The sequence below is a fragment of the Pongo pygmaeus genome, chromosome 6 (genome assembly GCF_028885625.2).
Source record: "Pongo pygmaeus isolate AG05252 chromosome 6, NHGRI_mPonPyg2-v2.0_pri, whole genome shotgun sequence".
NCBI classification, from domain to species: Eukaryota; Metazoa; Chordata; class Mammalia; order Primates; family Hominidae; genus Pongo; species Pongo pygmaeus.
The window spans coordinates 49,910,284-49,926,531 of NC_072379.2; the positions used below are offsets into that span (position 1 = coordinate 49,910,284).

The following is a 16,248-nucleotide window of genomic DNA, read 5'->3' on the forward strand; positions in this document are numbered from 1 at the left end:
AAAATTTGTTTCAATGGCCTTAGAAATGATTTGTGGTTATTTCTGTATACGAGGAGGATATTTTATACTCTTGTTTTCTTGCTTTTATGAATCTAAAAAAAGTTCTTCAATCACCCTAGGGGTGAAAAAAAAAAAACAATGGAAGGAAGGGAATTCAGTAGAAAGAGTTTAACTGTACAATGCTTTCTCATTTGGTATGCAGCAGTGAGAGAAATGCATCCCTCGACTCATTCATTGAATAAATAAATCATAGGGTTAGAGCTTAAGTAATAAATAATAGAAAAGGAAAAGAAATAAACTAAGAGGACCTGACAAGGTAAAAATAAATAAATAAAAAGAGCTACATTCAAGCAAAATGATGAAACATGGAGTGTTATTTGCCATTTTGTCCTCTTTGTATTTACTTGTCACATTTTGCTAGAATTTTTTATTTGATTGTTTATTCACTGCCCCCATAAGCTTTTGTACTGGCAGAGGGTCAAAGAGGAAACGCTCTACTTTTTCCCTGAAAATGACTTATTTCGCTGAAGTTGAATGTGCATCGAATAAGCATCGTACCAGGTGCTGAGTAGTTATTGCTAACTGGTCCGCTGGTGTGTAGTACATTTTAAGTCACTAAACTTGGGGATTACCTGGCCCCTCTGTGCTTGGTTCTCTCTTCCTAGCCTTCCAGGACTCACACATTAGATAAGACTTCCTTCAAGACTCCTTTCTTGAAAGCCCCACATGTGGGACAGATGTCCCTTCTATGTACTGACACAGTACTCTGGACTGCCCTTAATACTACTAACAACCAACTTTTATTGAGCTCTTACAAGTCTAAACGTCATGCATAGATTATCTTTTTTAATTCTCTCAACCACCCAATGAGATAGGTACTATTATTAAGCCATTTTTATTGGTAATGAAACTGAAGCACAGAAGGGTTAAGGAAAGACTTCCAGGTTACCCAGATGGGAAGTGTTTATTGTCTGTGCCCCTCTAGACGGTGAGTCCCATGAAGAAGGAGCCCACAGCTACCTGGTATGGCGTCCAACAGAGTGCCCAGCACAGTCTGGTGCCTGATGTTTCTCTCTCTCTCCCTCCCCCTCCCCCTCTCTCCCTCCCTCTTTTCCTCTGTGTGCCTGTGTGTGTGTAATGAATCACAGGGCCACAGGGACTTTCCCTCAATATGAGACTCATCTCACGCATGGGAGATTATAAGGTTTACAAATCAAATGTACAGAGTTAAATTGCTTTCCTGAAGTTGTCTATATTAAAGCCTTAGTTTATGAGAACTGTGCTACCTAATCTAGTTAAGCCTGAGATGACAGAAGCAGAAACCAGATGATATATCCTCTCTCTATTCTCCCAGAAATTCATCTGCCAGGCCCCACTGGAAGACAGACCTCCAGAACAGTGGTGTGCACCGTCTCCTGGGGGCCTTTCCCCCAGGTGTGTCAGGCCAGACAGGCCCTGGGTGCAGAAGAGTAGGGTGTGTGGGAGTTTCTGTGTAGGGTCACATATGGTTTCAGTATTTTTCCCCAAAATATTCATTCTGCGCTCTTCATAAATTAGACGCGGCCTCCATACAAGAGAAAGAGAGAAGGAAAAGATGGAGGCAGCTCTCAAATCATCTGTGGACTTCAGAACTTTTCACCCAAAGCAGTATCTGGGAGACTGCCCCCTAAACAGGCAACCAGGAAGCCTCATGTTCAAGGACTATCTAGCCCAGCTTGGCCCATTTTGTGATTTTATGGGATTTGGCAGCTTGGGGGCAAAGCAAGGACCAGATACAAGTGGGCTATGGGAAGCTGAGGATGGTGCCAACCTGGCCTGCCCTACACCTCTCCCTTTCTTGTTCCACCAGAACCTGGGCTCAAGTCCCAGCCCTACTATTTACCAGATCTATGACCTTGGCAAGTCATCCAGAGCGGTGGTGTGCGTGTCTCCGGGGGCCTTTCCCCGGGATATGTCAGGCCAGACATATCTGAGTTCAGACCAGAGCAGTCCTGGGCCCTGCGCTGCCCTTCATAAGGGATTCTTTCAACAACAGAAAACACAGAAGTCCTCCAGGGGCCTGAATCAACAAGGGAAGGTGCTCATCATAAGAGGGGCCCTCCCAGAGCCTCTCACTGGGTTAAGGGTTGGTCATTTAATTTGCTGCTGTTTGTCTGAGGTGTGAATACTTGTTCTTTATTAGAGGGAATATCCAATCTGATACATGGTAGTTGCTCTAAAGTGTTTGTAGAAGGGAGAGAGGGAGGAGAGGAAGGAGGAAGGCTCCCTCATAGAGTTGTATAATTGAATTGAACAATTTGTGCAAGTTTCCTGTCTCAGTGCCTGGCACATAAGGGGAACCCAGCATTAGTTCCCTTCCCCACTCTGGCTTAATGCAAGTTATCTAGGAAACAGCACATCCAAGCATCATGAATAGGCAGACATTTATGTGTATGACAGATTCAGGTAGCAGAGGCTACAGAAATGGGAGTCTGGCAGGAAAGTGTGTGTGAAGGCCAAGAGAGGCTCTGAAAGCTGCATAATGTGGTGTTCCCACAAGAAAGGCACTAAGGTAATGGGAGCGGTGGGGACCTGAGCAGATGGGAGGTAGTGTGGTGGCACGGTGGGACTGAGAGGCAGAAATCAGGAGGAACCCTGCTTACCTTCTGCAAGCGCCACTGCAGGACAGATGGAGGAGGAGCCAACTAGTGGAACTGGGAGACCCATGGTCCCAACGCTAAGCAGGTAGCCCTTGTCTCTGATTCCCTGGCCTTGAAACTCTCCAGCATTATTAAAAATACCAACCCAAGAGCTGTTTTCTTTTTTTGGTAAAGTAACAATCCCCCATCTGCTTTGAGACTTTAATTCTGGGGAATGGATAAAACAATGCTTATTTAACTGGTGATGACATTTTTAATCTTTTTCCAACAGTAGTTACTTAGATTCCTCCAAGTGACTTTGTACTGTTTGAAAATAATCCATTCAGGTCTAATGCAGATACGTGTAATAGAAAAGGGAATATACTGTGTAGACTGTCCACAGCAGTGCAGGATGGAGAGAGCCCAAATGTAAACAGTGAAGGAAAGGCACTGAGGATACTCCCTGCTTTGCTGGAAGACTGGCAGAATCAGATGAATGAAGGATTGGTGTCATTACTCTCTTTCTCCCACACAACAAAGCTTTAAGAACATCAATTACTTGCTGAAGTTAGGGCTTAAAATATTACCAAATTCAAATTATTGTATTTACTAAATATCCATCAAAAATGGGAACCAGTGGGCTTTCTCGATGCATAGAAATACACACACACATACCCACACACAGGGAAACGTTAAATGAAACTATTACACAAAACAGTAAACATGTGCCAACTATGCCATAAAAATAAATATCTATCATTGATAAAGGTCAGAAGAAATTTTGAAGAAATGTGGTAGTGATCTGACACTCACTAAGTTGCTTATGCTCTGTAAGTTTGGAAAATTTTTCTTGGTAAATATTCAGTCTTTTTCACATATGTACATTTAAGGTACATTTAAAACGAGTTTCCTAAGAACATAAATGCTCAAGAGGAATAAGCAGGAGTTGATGACGAAAATCTTAATTTGCATTCCTCCTGCCTCAAATGCCTGAAATATCTTGGATATAATGTTGCATGAATAAGGCTTTTATTGTTTAATGTGATAGGACTTAAACATTCTCTTTTTACTAGGATCTATAAAACATTTGCTATTAATAGCCACTACTTTTCATTTTTATCTACCAAATTTACTAAGGAAAAAAAATATGCCAAGGCTTCTATTAGTCTGCTCAAACCTTTTCTATTATCTGGCAAATAAATGTCACTCCTCTTAAACCTGGGACAGTTCACTTGGAAAGGGACACTAGGTGGTCTGCCCTAAACATGATGCTTCACATAGTAGGGCTCTGACTTGTCAACCTGCTTCTGACTGTGTCTTTTGGTCTTCCCCACAGTCTTACTGAAGTAAATAAGGTGATATTTCTATAGCCATTGGAGATACTGAAACTGAAATACATCTTCCCCAAGTTTGCACACTAATAACAGTAAAACCTTGGCTTAACACCAGAAGTGAAGTCTAAAACATTCAACCAGGAAAGCACAGGTTTGCTATATTTTGAAGTTCATCGAATGACCTGGTCTGCCTGGGCCTTTGAGGGCTCCCGCTGAGGAATACAAACTCACCCTGGCCCCAGTTGTGATTCAGCACCAGCCACTGTCCACTCCAGCTGAAATCCTGATGGAGATGATTCCAAGACTAACTGGTTTCTGAGATAGCAGCAAGGATTCCAGGAATCTCCCAGGTAGCTGAGCCCCATTTCTTCAGATTAATCCAGAGAGAACTCAGCTTGGAGAATGTTAGGAACATGGAGATCCCACTTCCCAAGACAGGATTGCCTGCCGTTTCCCCATCTACCCTACCCCTCCTCTCAATATCCCCTCTTCCGCCACTGAAGACAAGAACTTCATCACCCACCCCTAACTGAGAATGAGGGCTGCAGGGGGTATGGAACCTATTTCCAGTGTTGTCAGATGCAATCATGGAGTTTTCTTGATTTGTGTTTCTTCTTTGTATTTGTAGAGCCAGACGCAGAAGACAGATCATCTGATTTCTAGAGCAAAGCCCTTTCTCTACTTTGCTGGCATGCTTAAGAATTATTTACCTCTCCCTTAGTGTGCCAGGCTACAGAGGGTATGCCTATGCCTGCATAGTTCTTGTCTAACTCCTTCCTGTGAAAGGGAGAGCAGACCCAGACAGAATCAGAAACCTAGTTCCTCATCCAAGTTTCCCAAGTCTGGAGTTGCCATTGCACGGATGACAGAGAAAAAGGTGAGGGAGTGGGGTGGAAAAGAACCATATCATTCTTGTAAGTTTCAACGTGTTTTGCAGGTTACTGACTCAACACAGCTCATAAATTCTGCCTGCATCTCACAAGCCACTTGCTTACTCACTATCTCTGCTAAACATATCTTGTGAGTTTCATCCATTCTATTTGTTTTTCTTGTCTTGTCTGGCAGAATGAATATTCTCATCCTACAGTAAACACACATTGTAAGCAGAAAGATGTAGGGAAAAATAAGATAAAACACAGAGAAAAGTTTTGCTTTATAGTGGCAGGAGAAATAGAAACTCAAACAGAGAATAGCTGAATCACAGTAATGGTGGAGTTTCGAGCAGAAAGTGGTGGGTGCTGAATGCTAAGGGGTGACAAAGTACCTGTCACTGAGACTGCATGGTCCTCCGAGATTTACTGGGAGCTTTCTTTCCATGGGGTTGTTTCTGGTTTTTAAAGAGGATAAATCATCATTAATACAGGTGCATCCCAGGACGCCATACTTCCTGACCAATTCCTCCCTCTTCCAGCCCCTACAGTGCTGGAAATCACACTTAGGATAAGAATAAGGATGGAGGTTTCATGGCATGTGTGGAAGGAGGAGGCAATTGAAGAAGGAGGAGCAGAGGAAGCTCAGAGACCCACAGAAAATATACAGCATATCATGGGATAACTGCTGCGTTTAAACACTTTGTTTGTTCTAGGAATTATTTTGAAAGTAAACATAGTAAAGGGGTTCATGTCTTAGCCCTTTGAATAATAAAAGCAACAAGCATATTGTCCAATTCAAGCCATGTATTAGTTTCCTTGGCTGCTATATCAAAGTACCACAAGCTGGGTGGCTGAAAACAACGTAAATTGATTGCCCCAGAATTCTGGAGGCTGGAAGTCTGAGATCAAGATGTCAGCAGGGTTAGTTCCTTCTTGGGGGTCTCTGAAAACATTTATTCCATGCCTCTCTTCCAGCTTCTGGAGACAGCTGGCAATCTTTGCCATTAACTGGATTGCAGAAGCATCATTCAAATCTCTGCCTCCACCATTGCATGGCCTTCTCCCTGTGTCTTCGTTTCTGTCTCTTCCTCTTCCTCTTCTTATAAGGACCAGTCATATTGGATTGGGGGCCCATCTTATTCCAGTATGACCTCTTCTTAACTAGTTACATCTGCAATGACTCTGTTTCCAAACAAGGTCACATTCTGAAGTGGGGTTAAGACTTCAACACATCTTTTCGAGAAACATAATTCAACCCATAACAGTCCACAATTAAGAAATATAAATTTGCATTTTATTTATTTTGAGTGCTCATTCTCTATCTCTCTGAAAATAGGAGAACTGAGTTTTTCCCAGTTTAAAGATTTATGGTAGATTTCACATATAAACTGTTCTATATATGACACAAACTGTTAACCATGGTTATCTCATAAGAGTTATCTCTTAGGGGAAGGTGATGGGGGGCTTTCATTTCTGCATTGTAAATGACTATAATGTTTGCATTTCTAAAACAAACCCATGTACTACCTTGCAATAAGAAAGAACAATGACATATTTTCAAGGAGTTAATGGCTTTTCTTTCCCTCACAGCCTCTAACATCAGAGTCTCCTTAGGAGAGGGATCTTCATGGATGAGGAAAAAACAGGAGGCCAGGGGCATGTGCCATTTGGAAAATTGTGCTAAAGCTACAATTGTTTTGACATGCTTGTCTTTAGACATTACTTTAATTTATTTTAAATTTTAAAATAGCATTAAAGGAGGACCCAAGGTTTTCACATTTACCCAAAGGGAGCACAGGTTTTCAATATTGAGAAATACAAAGGCTTCTTGCAGCCACTCATGGAGGCTTCCAGTCAGTGAAGGCAAAAAGGGAATATTGGCTTTTAAAGGTTTTATCCAAAGAAAGATGCCCAGATAAAATACAAGATACCCAGTCAAATTTGAGCTTAGGATAAATAACAAATTTTTCAAGTATAAGTATGTTCCAACCATTCATTGCATGAGACATACTAATCCAAAAAATTATTCCTTGTTTGCCTGAAATTCAAACCTAACTGGGCATCCTTTATTATTTATGTATGTGTGTATATATTTTTGAGACAGTCTTGCTCTGTTGCCCAGGCTGGAGTACAGTGACGTGATCATGGCTCACTGCAGCCTTGATGTCCTGGGCTCAAGCAATCCTCCTATCTCAGCCTCCCATGTAGCTGGGACCACAGGCACATGCCATCGTACCTAGCTAATTTGTTATTTTTTGTAGAAACCAATTTTACCTATGTTGCCCAGGCTGGTCTCAAACTCCTAGGCTCAAGCAGTCCTCCTGCTTCAGCCTCCCAAAGTGCTGGGATTACTGGCACAAGCCACAGCACCTGGCTGGTACCCTTTATTTTTATTTGCTAAATCTGGCAGCCCTATTCCAAACATACCAATTTAGATAAGCTTTTTCTAAAATTTAGACCACAGGAGAGATTAGTCCCAGAAATCACTCATAAAAGGAGCAATATGAGGTTGTAGCTCATCACATTTTTCTTTGCTGATTTTGCACAAGCCATGGAAATGTGGTTCACATGAATCCTATTTTTGTCAACACTTTGTATCAGGAATTCTTGACAAATTGTGCAGGAGTTCCAGGGGGTCAGTGAGCCTCCTGAAATCACAGGCCAGGTTAAATACATGTGCATTTTTGTGGTGAAAGGAACCTCAATTAGATTGTCAAAAATGTCTGAGACCCCCAAGAAGGTCAGAGGGCACCACCTTAATACCTTAAGGCCATAGCTTTGAACCCAGGGAAGGCATTTTTTTCTAAGGGATAGGGCATTATTTTTCAGATAAATTACTTTTCAGACGATTGACTTTCTGATGGCCTAAACTGCAAAATGGAGAAAATCTCAGAAAATGTAAGAGTGGGAAGTTTAGTCTGCTGAAGCATCCCTCCCAAGTGTTTGAGATGCCAAATGTTCTGCATGTTTCACAAGAGCTGAGTAGAAGCCAGGTCAAGGGTGGCGCTGACCATTGTGACTTCCCTGATGAAGTTGAAGGTTAGAGGCATCTGCCTTGAATACCAAAAGCCCTTAAAGCAAGAGATTGAGAGTGGGAAACAGACGGACAGAGAGCAACGCTCAGGTCATGAATTTTCTTACTACCTTTAGAAAATAAATGACCATTTTGATAATTGCTACTTTATTGTTTTCCTTAGAACTCTTTCATCAATCTACCAACAGCCCTTACCAATGAGCTCGACTGGCCCCAACTCTCTGGTGCTACAGGATTTCTGGACTCCACTGTTGGGTAAGTGTCTTTGCGCACCCTCAGACATTTGAATACATCTGTGTAAGGAAAGAACAAGAGATGGGGGTTGCTACCAAGATGTTGAAATGAGAATTATTAGGAACTGCTTCTAGAACATGAATTTGAGTTCATCCACCATACAGTAGGATGTAACGCAAATTGCATTTTAGCAGCGCTGGCAAGAAAAGCATATTCCTGCTCTGGGCAGGATGGGAGTGGAGTTCCATAGTTTACCTCTGATGGAAAATACTAAACACATAACTGAAATTTTCTGATTCAAGGAAAAACAAAGTTTACTTGAGTATTTGTTCTCAGAAATTGATATTTATAAAGATAATGGCCGAAGCTAATTGGCACTTCTCAAAGTCCTAGAATCATCCTGGCTTTAATGCCCCAGATTTGTAGGTAGAGACCAGGCCTGGTGAGTTTGAGTGACACACAAACCCAATTCACTACATATGCCTGGGTATTAAGGCCTGGGGTCTGCTTCCCAGGGCCCACACTTGGCAGGGACACCTGTGATGCTGGTGAAACTTGGCAAGTGTCCCTAACATGGTAGTAAACCACAGATATGAGTCTATGGCCATCCCACCCTGAACACACCAGATCTTGTCTGATCTCTGGAAGGTAAGCAGGGCCTGGTTAGTACTTGGATGGGAGAATGTCACAGATATGAGAGGCAATTTCTCTCCCAACATGTCCTAAACATTTATGACAGTTAATAAGCACAAGGAAGATGGCAAATGAATGGCTTCCATGTGTAAAAAAGAAGAAAGGGTAGAGCTTTGCTTTTAGGTCTAAAGGCAGGACAGAACCAGGTAGGAAGCCCCTCTCTGACTCAGGCAACAAACGGCAGAAGGCTGGAAAGCACCATGAGATAAGCCATGAGAACTGTGAGGAGGGCAATTGTGCATGGGGCGTGATTTACCCAAATCTGTAAGGAACAGGAACGCCCCCAAAGGACAGACGTTAATCATTTTAACAAGCAATTATTCTGATGAACAAAGGACATTGCATGCCATGAACAATTTATTTGCTGATTTTTATTCATCTGCTTTAAAAATATTTCTTAAATACTTAACCACCTAACCAGGCACAGATGTTACAGGTGTCCATTTAAAGGTAAATAGGGCTTGTCCCATCTTTGTAGTCAATTGCAATTAAGGCAGATGAGACAAGTGAACAAATAATTGTAATGCAAGGAAGATACACCAATGACAGGTCTCCCACAGAGCCATGGGGCTCCGAGGAAAAAGAGCTCATGGAAGTAATCAACAGTCACTTCCTTTGGGGGGGGTAACACATGGGAGACTGGGGTGATAAAAGGGGTATAGAAGAAACTAGGAAGATAACTAACCTTCAGGGAAACATACTCATATTTACATAGAAATAATCTGTGAATATAGAGAAAGCCAAGGAGATGTGTTTTCCAGTGTAGTTATACCTTTTCAAACTTAATCATGTTCTTTTAAAAAAGGCTGGTCCTTGTCATTAGTGTAAAAATACTAAAAGACTTACTAATAGGGATAGTAAGAAGTAACCTTTGAGAAGTAAGAAGTAATTATATGCCAATCATTTACTGAGTGTTGTATAGATATTCTCTCATTTAACCTCCTTGTGAGGTAGGGGATATTATTCTCTGCATTTGCAGTTGAGAGATCCAAGGGCAAATAGACAGAATAAGAATCTTGACCAAGGTTACCCAGCCAAGAGTGGTAGGGTCTGTTTTCATGGAACCTTGTGTCATATCATAACAAAGATATGTTCTTACCTCCCAAACTTTGTGTTGTTTTTATTCTTTGTGTGGGAATATAGCTCACTGTAACCATTGTCCCTCTGTGTGACAGCATAGCTATAGGATGGAGAAATGACTAAGAACCAAAGAAGTCCTCCCCATGTAGAGGTGTGGCCTGCACTATTTCAGTGACCCATCATATGCCTCCTTAGGGTCCCAATAAGCGCAGACATCTGGGACTTCCTGAGTCCTAGCCTCAGTCCCCTCTTCCCTCTGCTACAGCCTCTGTTGTCTTTACCTGGAACACATCCAGAGATAACCCAACCAAAGTAGGTTTATGGAAGAGAGAACCTTGGTCATCCCCCCAGTGTCAACATCAGAAAAGAAAAAAATATATATGTTTAAGTGCCCTCCACCCAGTGTAGTCATTTCTCAATAAAAGTATCTGGAATTTTCTCTCAATCAAGGTTTTTATGACAATAACAAAAAGAATTAATTATGTATGAACAATGAACACAGTTTACTGTACCTTTAATGAAAGCTTAAATTTTTACATATTGACTCTATAAATCTCAACTACCTTTTGGCCCCATGAAGTTGCCATAAAAGAAATACCAATCCGATATTTAAAATTAATTTCCAAGTAGTTTAAATCTTTACTGGAGTCACTCAAGGAATGAAAGAGGAATCCACTCACCATGCCCAGCAAACAGATAAAAACGTGTTTCCTCATCTCTTTCCACTTACAGCTCGCACACACCAGTAGTTGCTCTGTATTTCCTAAATCTCAACTTCCCCAAAACTTGACCCACACTTAGCTCCTGCTCCCAAATAGACTCTGTTCAGTCATTTTGAGTTTCTATTGGGGGTTGAGAGGGAAAGCTCCCTTTTCCTTTCTGCATCTGTTCTGTCCTCCCACCAGGGGTTTACTCCCTTATCAATGTAAAATCCCACTAGCTCTCCAATCCTGCAGCAGTTTTTACCCATCATCCTGATCAGTGCCCAGCAGGCAGACAGGATCTTCCATCAAAGCATGGCAATGGGGCAAGGGGAAGAAGAAAAGTTGAGAGCCTTCAGACATGAATGGTTTCTAACTCTTATAAGCATTATGTGGAGAAATTCTGACGCCATCTCACAAAGTAAGTGACCATCTAGATATGGCTTATATGAAAACCATCTCTATCCTGAGCTAGTCTTTATTGACCTAGTACCTTTTTATATTCGGTTCTCTGTTACTGCTTACAAAAAACGCATAGTCTGCTTAAGCAACTTCCTAGTGTTGACTCTAAGTCCTGTCCTTACCTGTTGTATTTCTAACGAGGCACACACCACAGCTGGTTGTTCACCTCCCCTGAAGGAACTTTTCTTTCTATGTGTTTGTGGCGACCCAAGCTCCCTAGCTGTTCCTCTCAGAATGCTCTTTTTGCCAGCTGTTTCTGTGTACTGTGTCTGTGTTCGCTGCCACTCAGCTGGAGTGGAGAAGAATATACCAACTCCTTTTGACGGAAAAGGAAATTCTCTGTTTGGAATCTGAGTTGCAATGGATTCCCCCATTAAGCAGAAACAGAGGCAGCATGACACTGCATGCGTGGGATCACCATTTGCTATGTCCCTCCCAGCAGTAGTTACAGCTAAACTATCCATATACCATTGTATAAATTATATTCACAGATAATTTGTGCTAGGCCAATCTCCTTATTAAAGGAATAAAAAGTTATAAGTATATAAAAATATCAAAGAGATTAGCATATGATGGAGGTCCTCATTTGTGGAATCAGGAAAATGAAAAGAATGTTGACCCAGAAGCAGCACTTCTGAGAGGTGTATACAGCTCCTGTGGGCATTTTGGGCACATGCCCCTTGAATCCAAATGCTTATCCACAGAATTAGTGGATTTCTCTATTCAACTGGATCTCCAGAATGTGCTTCCTACCGTCATGATCAGCCTCCTGCTATGGGTATCAACAGCGTTCTTTGGAAACTGTGCCTTGTGAAAGCATCAGGAGAGAAAATGGCTCCTTCCCTTTCATTATTTGTTTATGCTCTTTGTCCTCTCAAAATGTATTATCCCCTTCATAGATAACTTTAATTGAAATTATGTGCATGCATTAAATGACAAACATAACCCCTTAGTTTTACAAACCTTTAGTTCTTTTAGTTGAGTTGATGTTAACAAAAACTGTTTTCTTGACTCTTGGGCTTCAGAAAATTCAATAAGTGATATCCATTAAAAAAATATATTGGGATTTTTCTTCAGTGTGATTCAGGAAGGAATTGAGTAGGTCAAAAGCAGAAAAAAAAATCTCTGTGGGGGTTAAGAGCTTCCCAATAGAACAGTATAACTGTAAATAGGAAGAAAAAAGTATTTCTAAAAGATTAAAAATAGCTACTGGGCATCTGAGGTGAGAAGATTACTGGAGGCCAGGAGTTTGAGATCAGCTTGAGCAACATAGCAAGACCTCATCTCTAAAAAAAATATTTTTTTAATTAGCCTGGCATGGTGGCATGTACTTGTAGTCCTTAGCTACTCAGGAGGCTGAGATGGGAAGATTGCTTGAGCCCAGGAGTTTGAGATTGCTGAGATTGCTGTGAGCTATGATCATGCCACTGTACTCCAGCCTGGGCAACAGAACAAGACCTTGTCTTTAAAAAAGTAAAATAAAAAAGTAAAAAAAAAAAAGATTAAAAATAGTAATTCATGTTCAGATCACTTTCCAAAGCAATTCATATAACAGGAAAATCCTACTTACTTTAAAGAAACCGAAGATCTAATACCACATGTAGAAAGATGGGAAACAATACCAAAACTTTTACAAGAAGGAAGGACTTCTCCTTTGAAAGCAGCATTTAAAATCCCAGAGTAGGCATGATAGAGTGAAAGGAAGTCTGTATTTTCAGTTATAAGGGTGCTCATTCTGTGTTATTCCAGGTGGAACATTTAGCATTCCTCAACCTCATTTATGTGCTCAAGTTGAGTTGGACTAGATGATCTCTGAAATTCTCTCCCATGCTCATTGGGCATGGTTATTGGGCAACATGATCCTACTTTATGATGCTACTCAGTTTAGAAGTACTGAGGGAAATTGTTCAAGAGAGATGCTCCTGCTTCTGCTACCCACTATGTCTTCCTCTACTCCTTAACTAGCCAGTACCTCAAGATAAGACATGGCCAACTTTATGGGTCAGAGCCTGAAGTTCTTGGAACTGTGTTTGGCCAGGGTATAGAGCCTATGGTGTAGTGCAATCTCATGCACAGTAAGCCCTGTGTTGTGTGATATTGAGTGCTTGAAAGGCTGTTAAATAAACATGGGACTCCATTATTGTCCTTTATGTTTACTATATCTCTCCAGCAAACCCAAGAGAGGAAAACAGGCATCTAAGTCCTTAACAGAAATAGCCACCTGAACCCAACACATCTAAACTGAGCATTTCTGGCTGTTCGTATCCCCTTGTTCTGAAGGTGGGGCCAGGAGTCAGTCCAGTCAGTAGGGTTCTGCAGACAGGGATAAGTGATAAGGATGAAAAACAGGGCAGCAATCAGAGCTTTTTCAAAAAAGTAAAAAGCTAAAATTCGTCATAAAAAGCAACGAAGGCCAAAAGAACCAAAAGCAGCTACCAAAATTATCACACCAAGCTGGAGAAATAAGACTGAGATCTGTAGTCAGCATAAATGAGTGCAAACCAGATGACATTTTCTAGATTAAATGTTGCTCGCTCTGCCTCCAGCTTAAATTTGGCATATTGAACCAAAGATGTAGCAAATATTCAGACAAAGCCATTGTTATAAGTGGCACAATAATGCTCTTCAGGGGCATTTAAACACATCTTTAGTGAGAGGTGTCCTAGAATCGAAGCGTTAAAGGTTATCTATTCTCTCCTACCCAATAGATGTTATATGAGAGAATAATTTTGAAAATCAGTGTATAACACTGAACCAAGTCACTTGGGGCAGTAAAGCCAGAAAATTGGAGAGTAGGGAATTGCAGCTAAAATTTGCTAACCTAATTTCATGTTTCAAAAAAGGACATGTAAGTACTAAACACTAATGGGCCTAATAACCTTATTAAAACCATTATTTGCAAATTACATGTGATATAATTGCAAATGATTAGCCCTGTTATAATTATACTTTGAAAAACAAATAATTAACCAGAGAGGTGGTCCTCTGAAGTTGGGTGAGCCTGATTGGAGTGGGATAGTGTACATAGCAGCAGTTCTCCAAGTGTGGTCCATGGACCCCTGTGGGGTCTCTAAGACCCTCTCAGGGGGTCCACAAGTAAAAAACTACTTTCACAACAATACTAAGGCTTTTCACTATGTAGCCATTGGTACAGATGGTGCAAAAGCAATGGTAGGTAGAACTGTTGACACATTTGCATGAATCAAGCGCTGGCACCAAACTGTATTAGTAGTCACTGTGTTCTTCACCTCCCAGTTTAAAACAAGAGGGGGACATCCTTCCTTAAAAATGTCACATAGTACAAAGCAGATAAAATGTTATTAATTTTATTAAATTGATTTTTAAATAATTTAATCTGATGAAATGTGAAATATGCATAAAGCATTTGTACTGCATAATAAATTAACAAAGTATGATGGCTGTCTTAGGGAAAAGCACTTGTGTAGGCGAGATGAGAGCTGAGTTAACTTTTCGTAGAACACTATTTTTATTGAAAAATTACTTGATAACAAATCATGGTTTTTTCAGACTTGGATATATGGCAGATATTTTATCTAAAATGAATGAAATAAGCTTGTAGTTTCAAGGAAAATAATTGACAGTATTGTTTAAAAATCATAAAATTTGAGCTTTCAAAGAAAATATTTGAATTTTGAAAACTTTGCATCTGCTAGTATGAACTTGACAGTTTCCTAAGAGTCTAAGACTCTTCTAATATGATATGTAGCAATATTAACAAAAATGATTTTTTTATATTATAGCATTAAATGTATCAATATTTGGAATATCTTCATAACTCAGGAACCAATATTTTCTAAATATTAGTGTATGATTAAGATGATGCATGGGTGAAAGATTCATTAAAAGTGCAAGACAGACCAATGCATTTTAATGTAACAAGGTATAAAAGATCATTGATATAATTTCAGCTTCCACCTTGCAACTAATCAATCTTTAAGAAACTACTACTTGTTGAATTCTTGTGTAGAATCAAAGACAGCTATCCATAATTATCTAAAAAGGATACTGAAGTGCTCCTGCCTTTTCCAACTATGTGTGTATATAAAACCAGATTTTCTTTTCTTTCTTTTTTTTTTTTTTTTTTTTTTTTTGAGACGGAGTCTCTCTCTATTGCCCAGGCTGGAGTGCAGTGGTGTGATCTTGGCTCACTGCAACATCTGCCTCCTGGGTTCAAGCGATTCTCCTGTCTCAGCCTCCCGAGTAGCTGGGACTACAGGCACACGCTGCCACACCCAGCTAATTTTTTGTATTTTAGTAGAGACAGGGTTTCACCATGTTGCCCAGGCTGGTCGCGAACTCCTGAGCCCAGGCAATCCACCCACCTCAGCCTCCCAACGTGCTGGGATTATAGGTATGAGCCACTGCCCCCAGCCAAAACTAGATTTTCTTAATATACTCTCACCAAAACATCATAACAGACTGAATGCAGAAGGACATGAATCTAGCTGTCTTTTATTAAGCCAGACATTAAAGATATTTGCAAAAATGTAAAACAATGCCATTCTTGGAGGGTTTTGGAAAACATATATTTGTTTTTAGAAAAAAAGTGACATGTTAACGTGTAATGGGTTTATTATAATAATCTAAAATGAATTGATAATTAAATGTACATTTAAATTTCCCAATTTTAATACCTAATGTGATAAATATTGATAGCTTTAACTCACATAAGCAAAAGCTCTCTGAGTTCTTCAATAATTTTAAGAGTGTGAAGTGGTCCTGAGAGCAAAAGTTTGAGAACTTTTGTTCTAAGGAGTAAGTATAAAAAGGAAACATAGCTGAAGACAGAGAGGCTAGGAGATGCTGACATTTAGAGATCTGGGCAGAGAAGGTTGAAAAGGAACAACCCTGAAAGTAGAAAGAAAACTGGAAGGGCTTAGAGTCCTGGAGGTCAAGGAAAGAAAGTGTGTCCAAATGAGAAGAGACCATCAGCCAAATGCTGGGGAAGGCAGAGGAAGATGAGAGCTGAGAGTGACAACTGGGTGTGCAAGACAGGGACCTGGAGAGACCTGGAGCAGAAACATTTCAGTGGGGCAAAGCTGGAAGCCTGATTGGAAAGAATGGGTTCAGGAGGCGATGACATCAGCTCAGGTGAGCATGCACAACTTTTAATGGGTTTTGCTTCAGAGAAATGGGGCAATAGCAGCAAAGGAATAATAGATCAAGAAGACTTGTTAAAATGGAAAATCCTGCAGCATA

At 40.6% G+C, this 16,248-nt stretch overlaps 1 protein-coding gene across 3 annotated transcripts in view; it reads left to right on the forward strand.

Annotated features, from left to right (window-relative positions):
• The window catches only part of AOAH (acyloxyacyl hydrolase), a 210,607-nt gene that overhangs the window by 121,400 nt on the left and 72,959 nt on the right, over positions 1 to 16,248 (forward strand). For all 3 annotated transcript variants that reach the window (XM_054493687.1, XM_054493688.1, XM_054493689.1), the window contains exon 12: positions 8,022 to 8,113. In XM_054493687.1, coding sequence (XP_054349662.1) covers positions 8,022 to 8,113 — 92 coding nt within the window. The remainder of the gene's footprint in view (positions 1 to 8,021; positions 8,114 to 16,248) is intronic.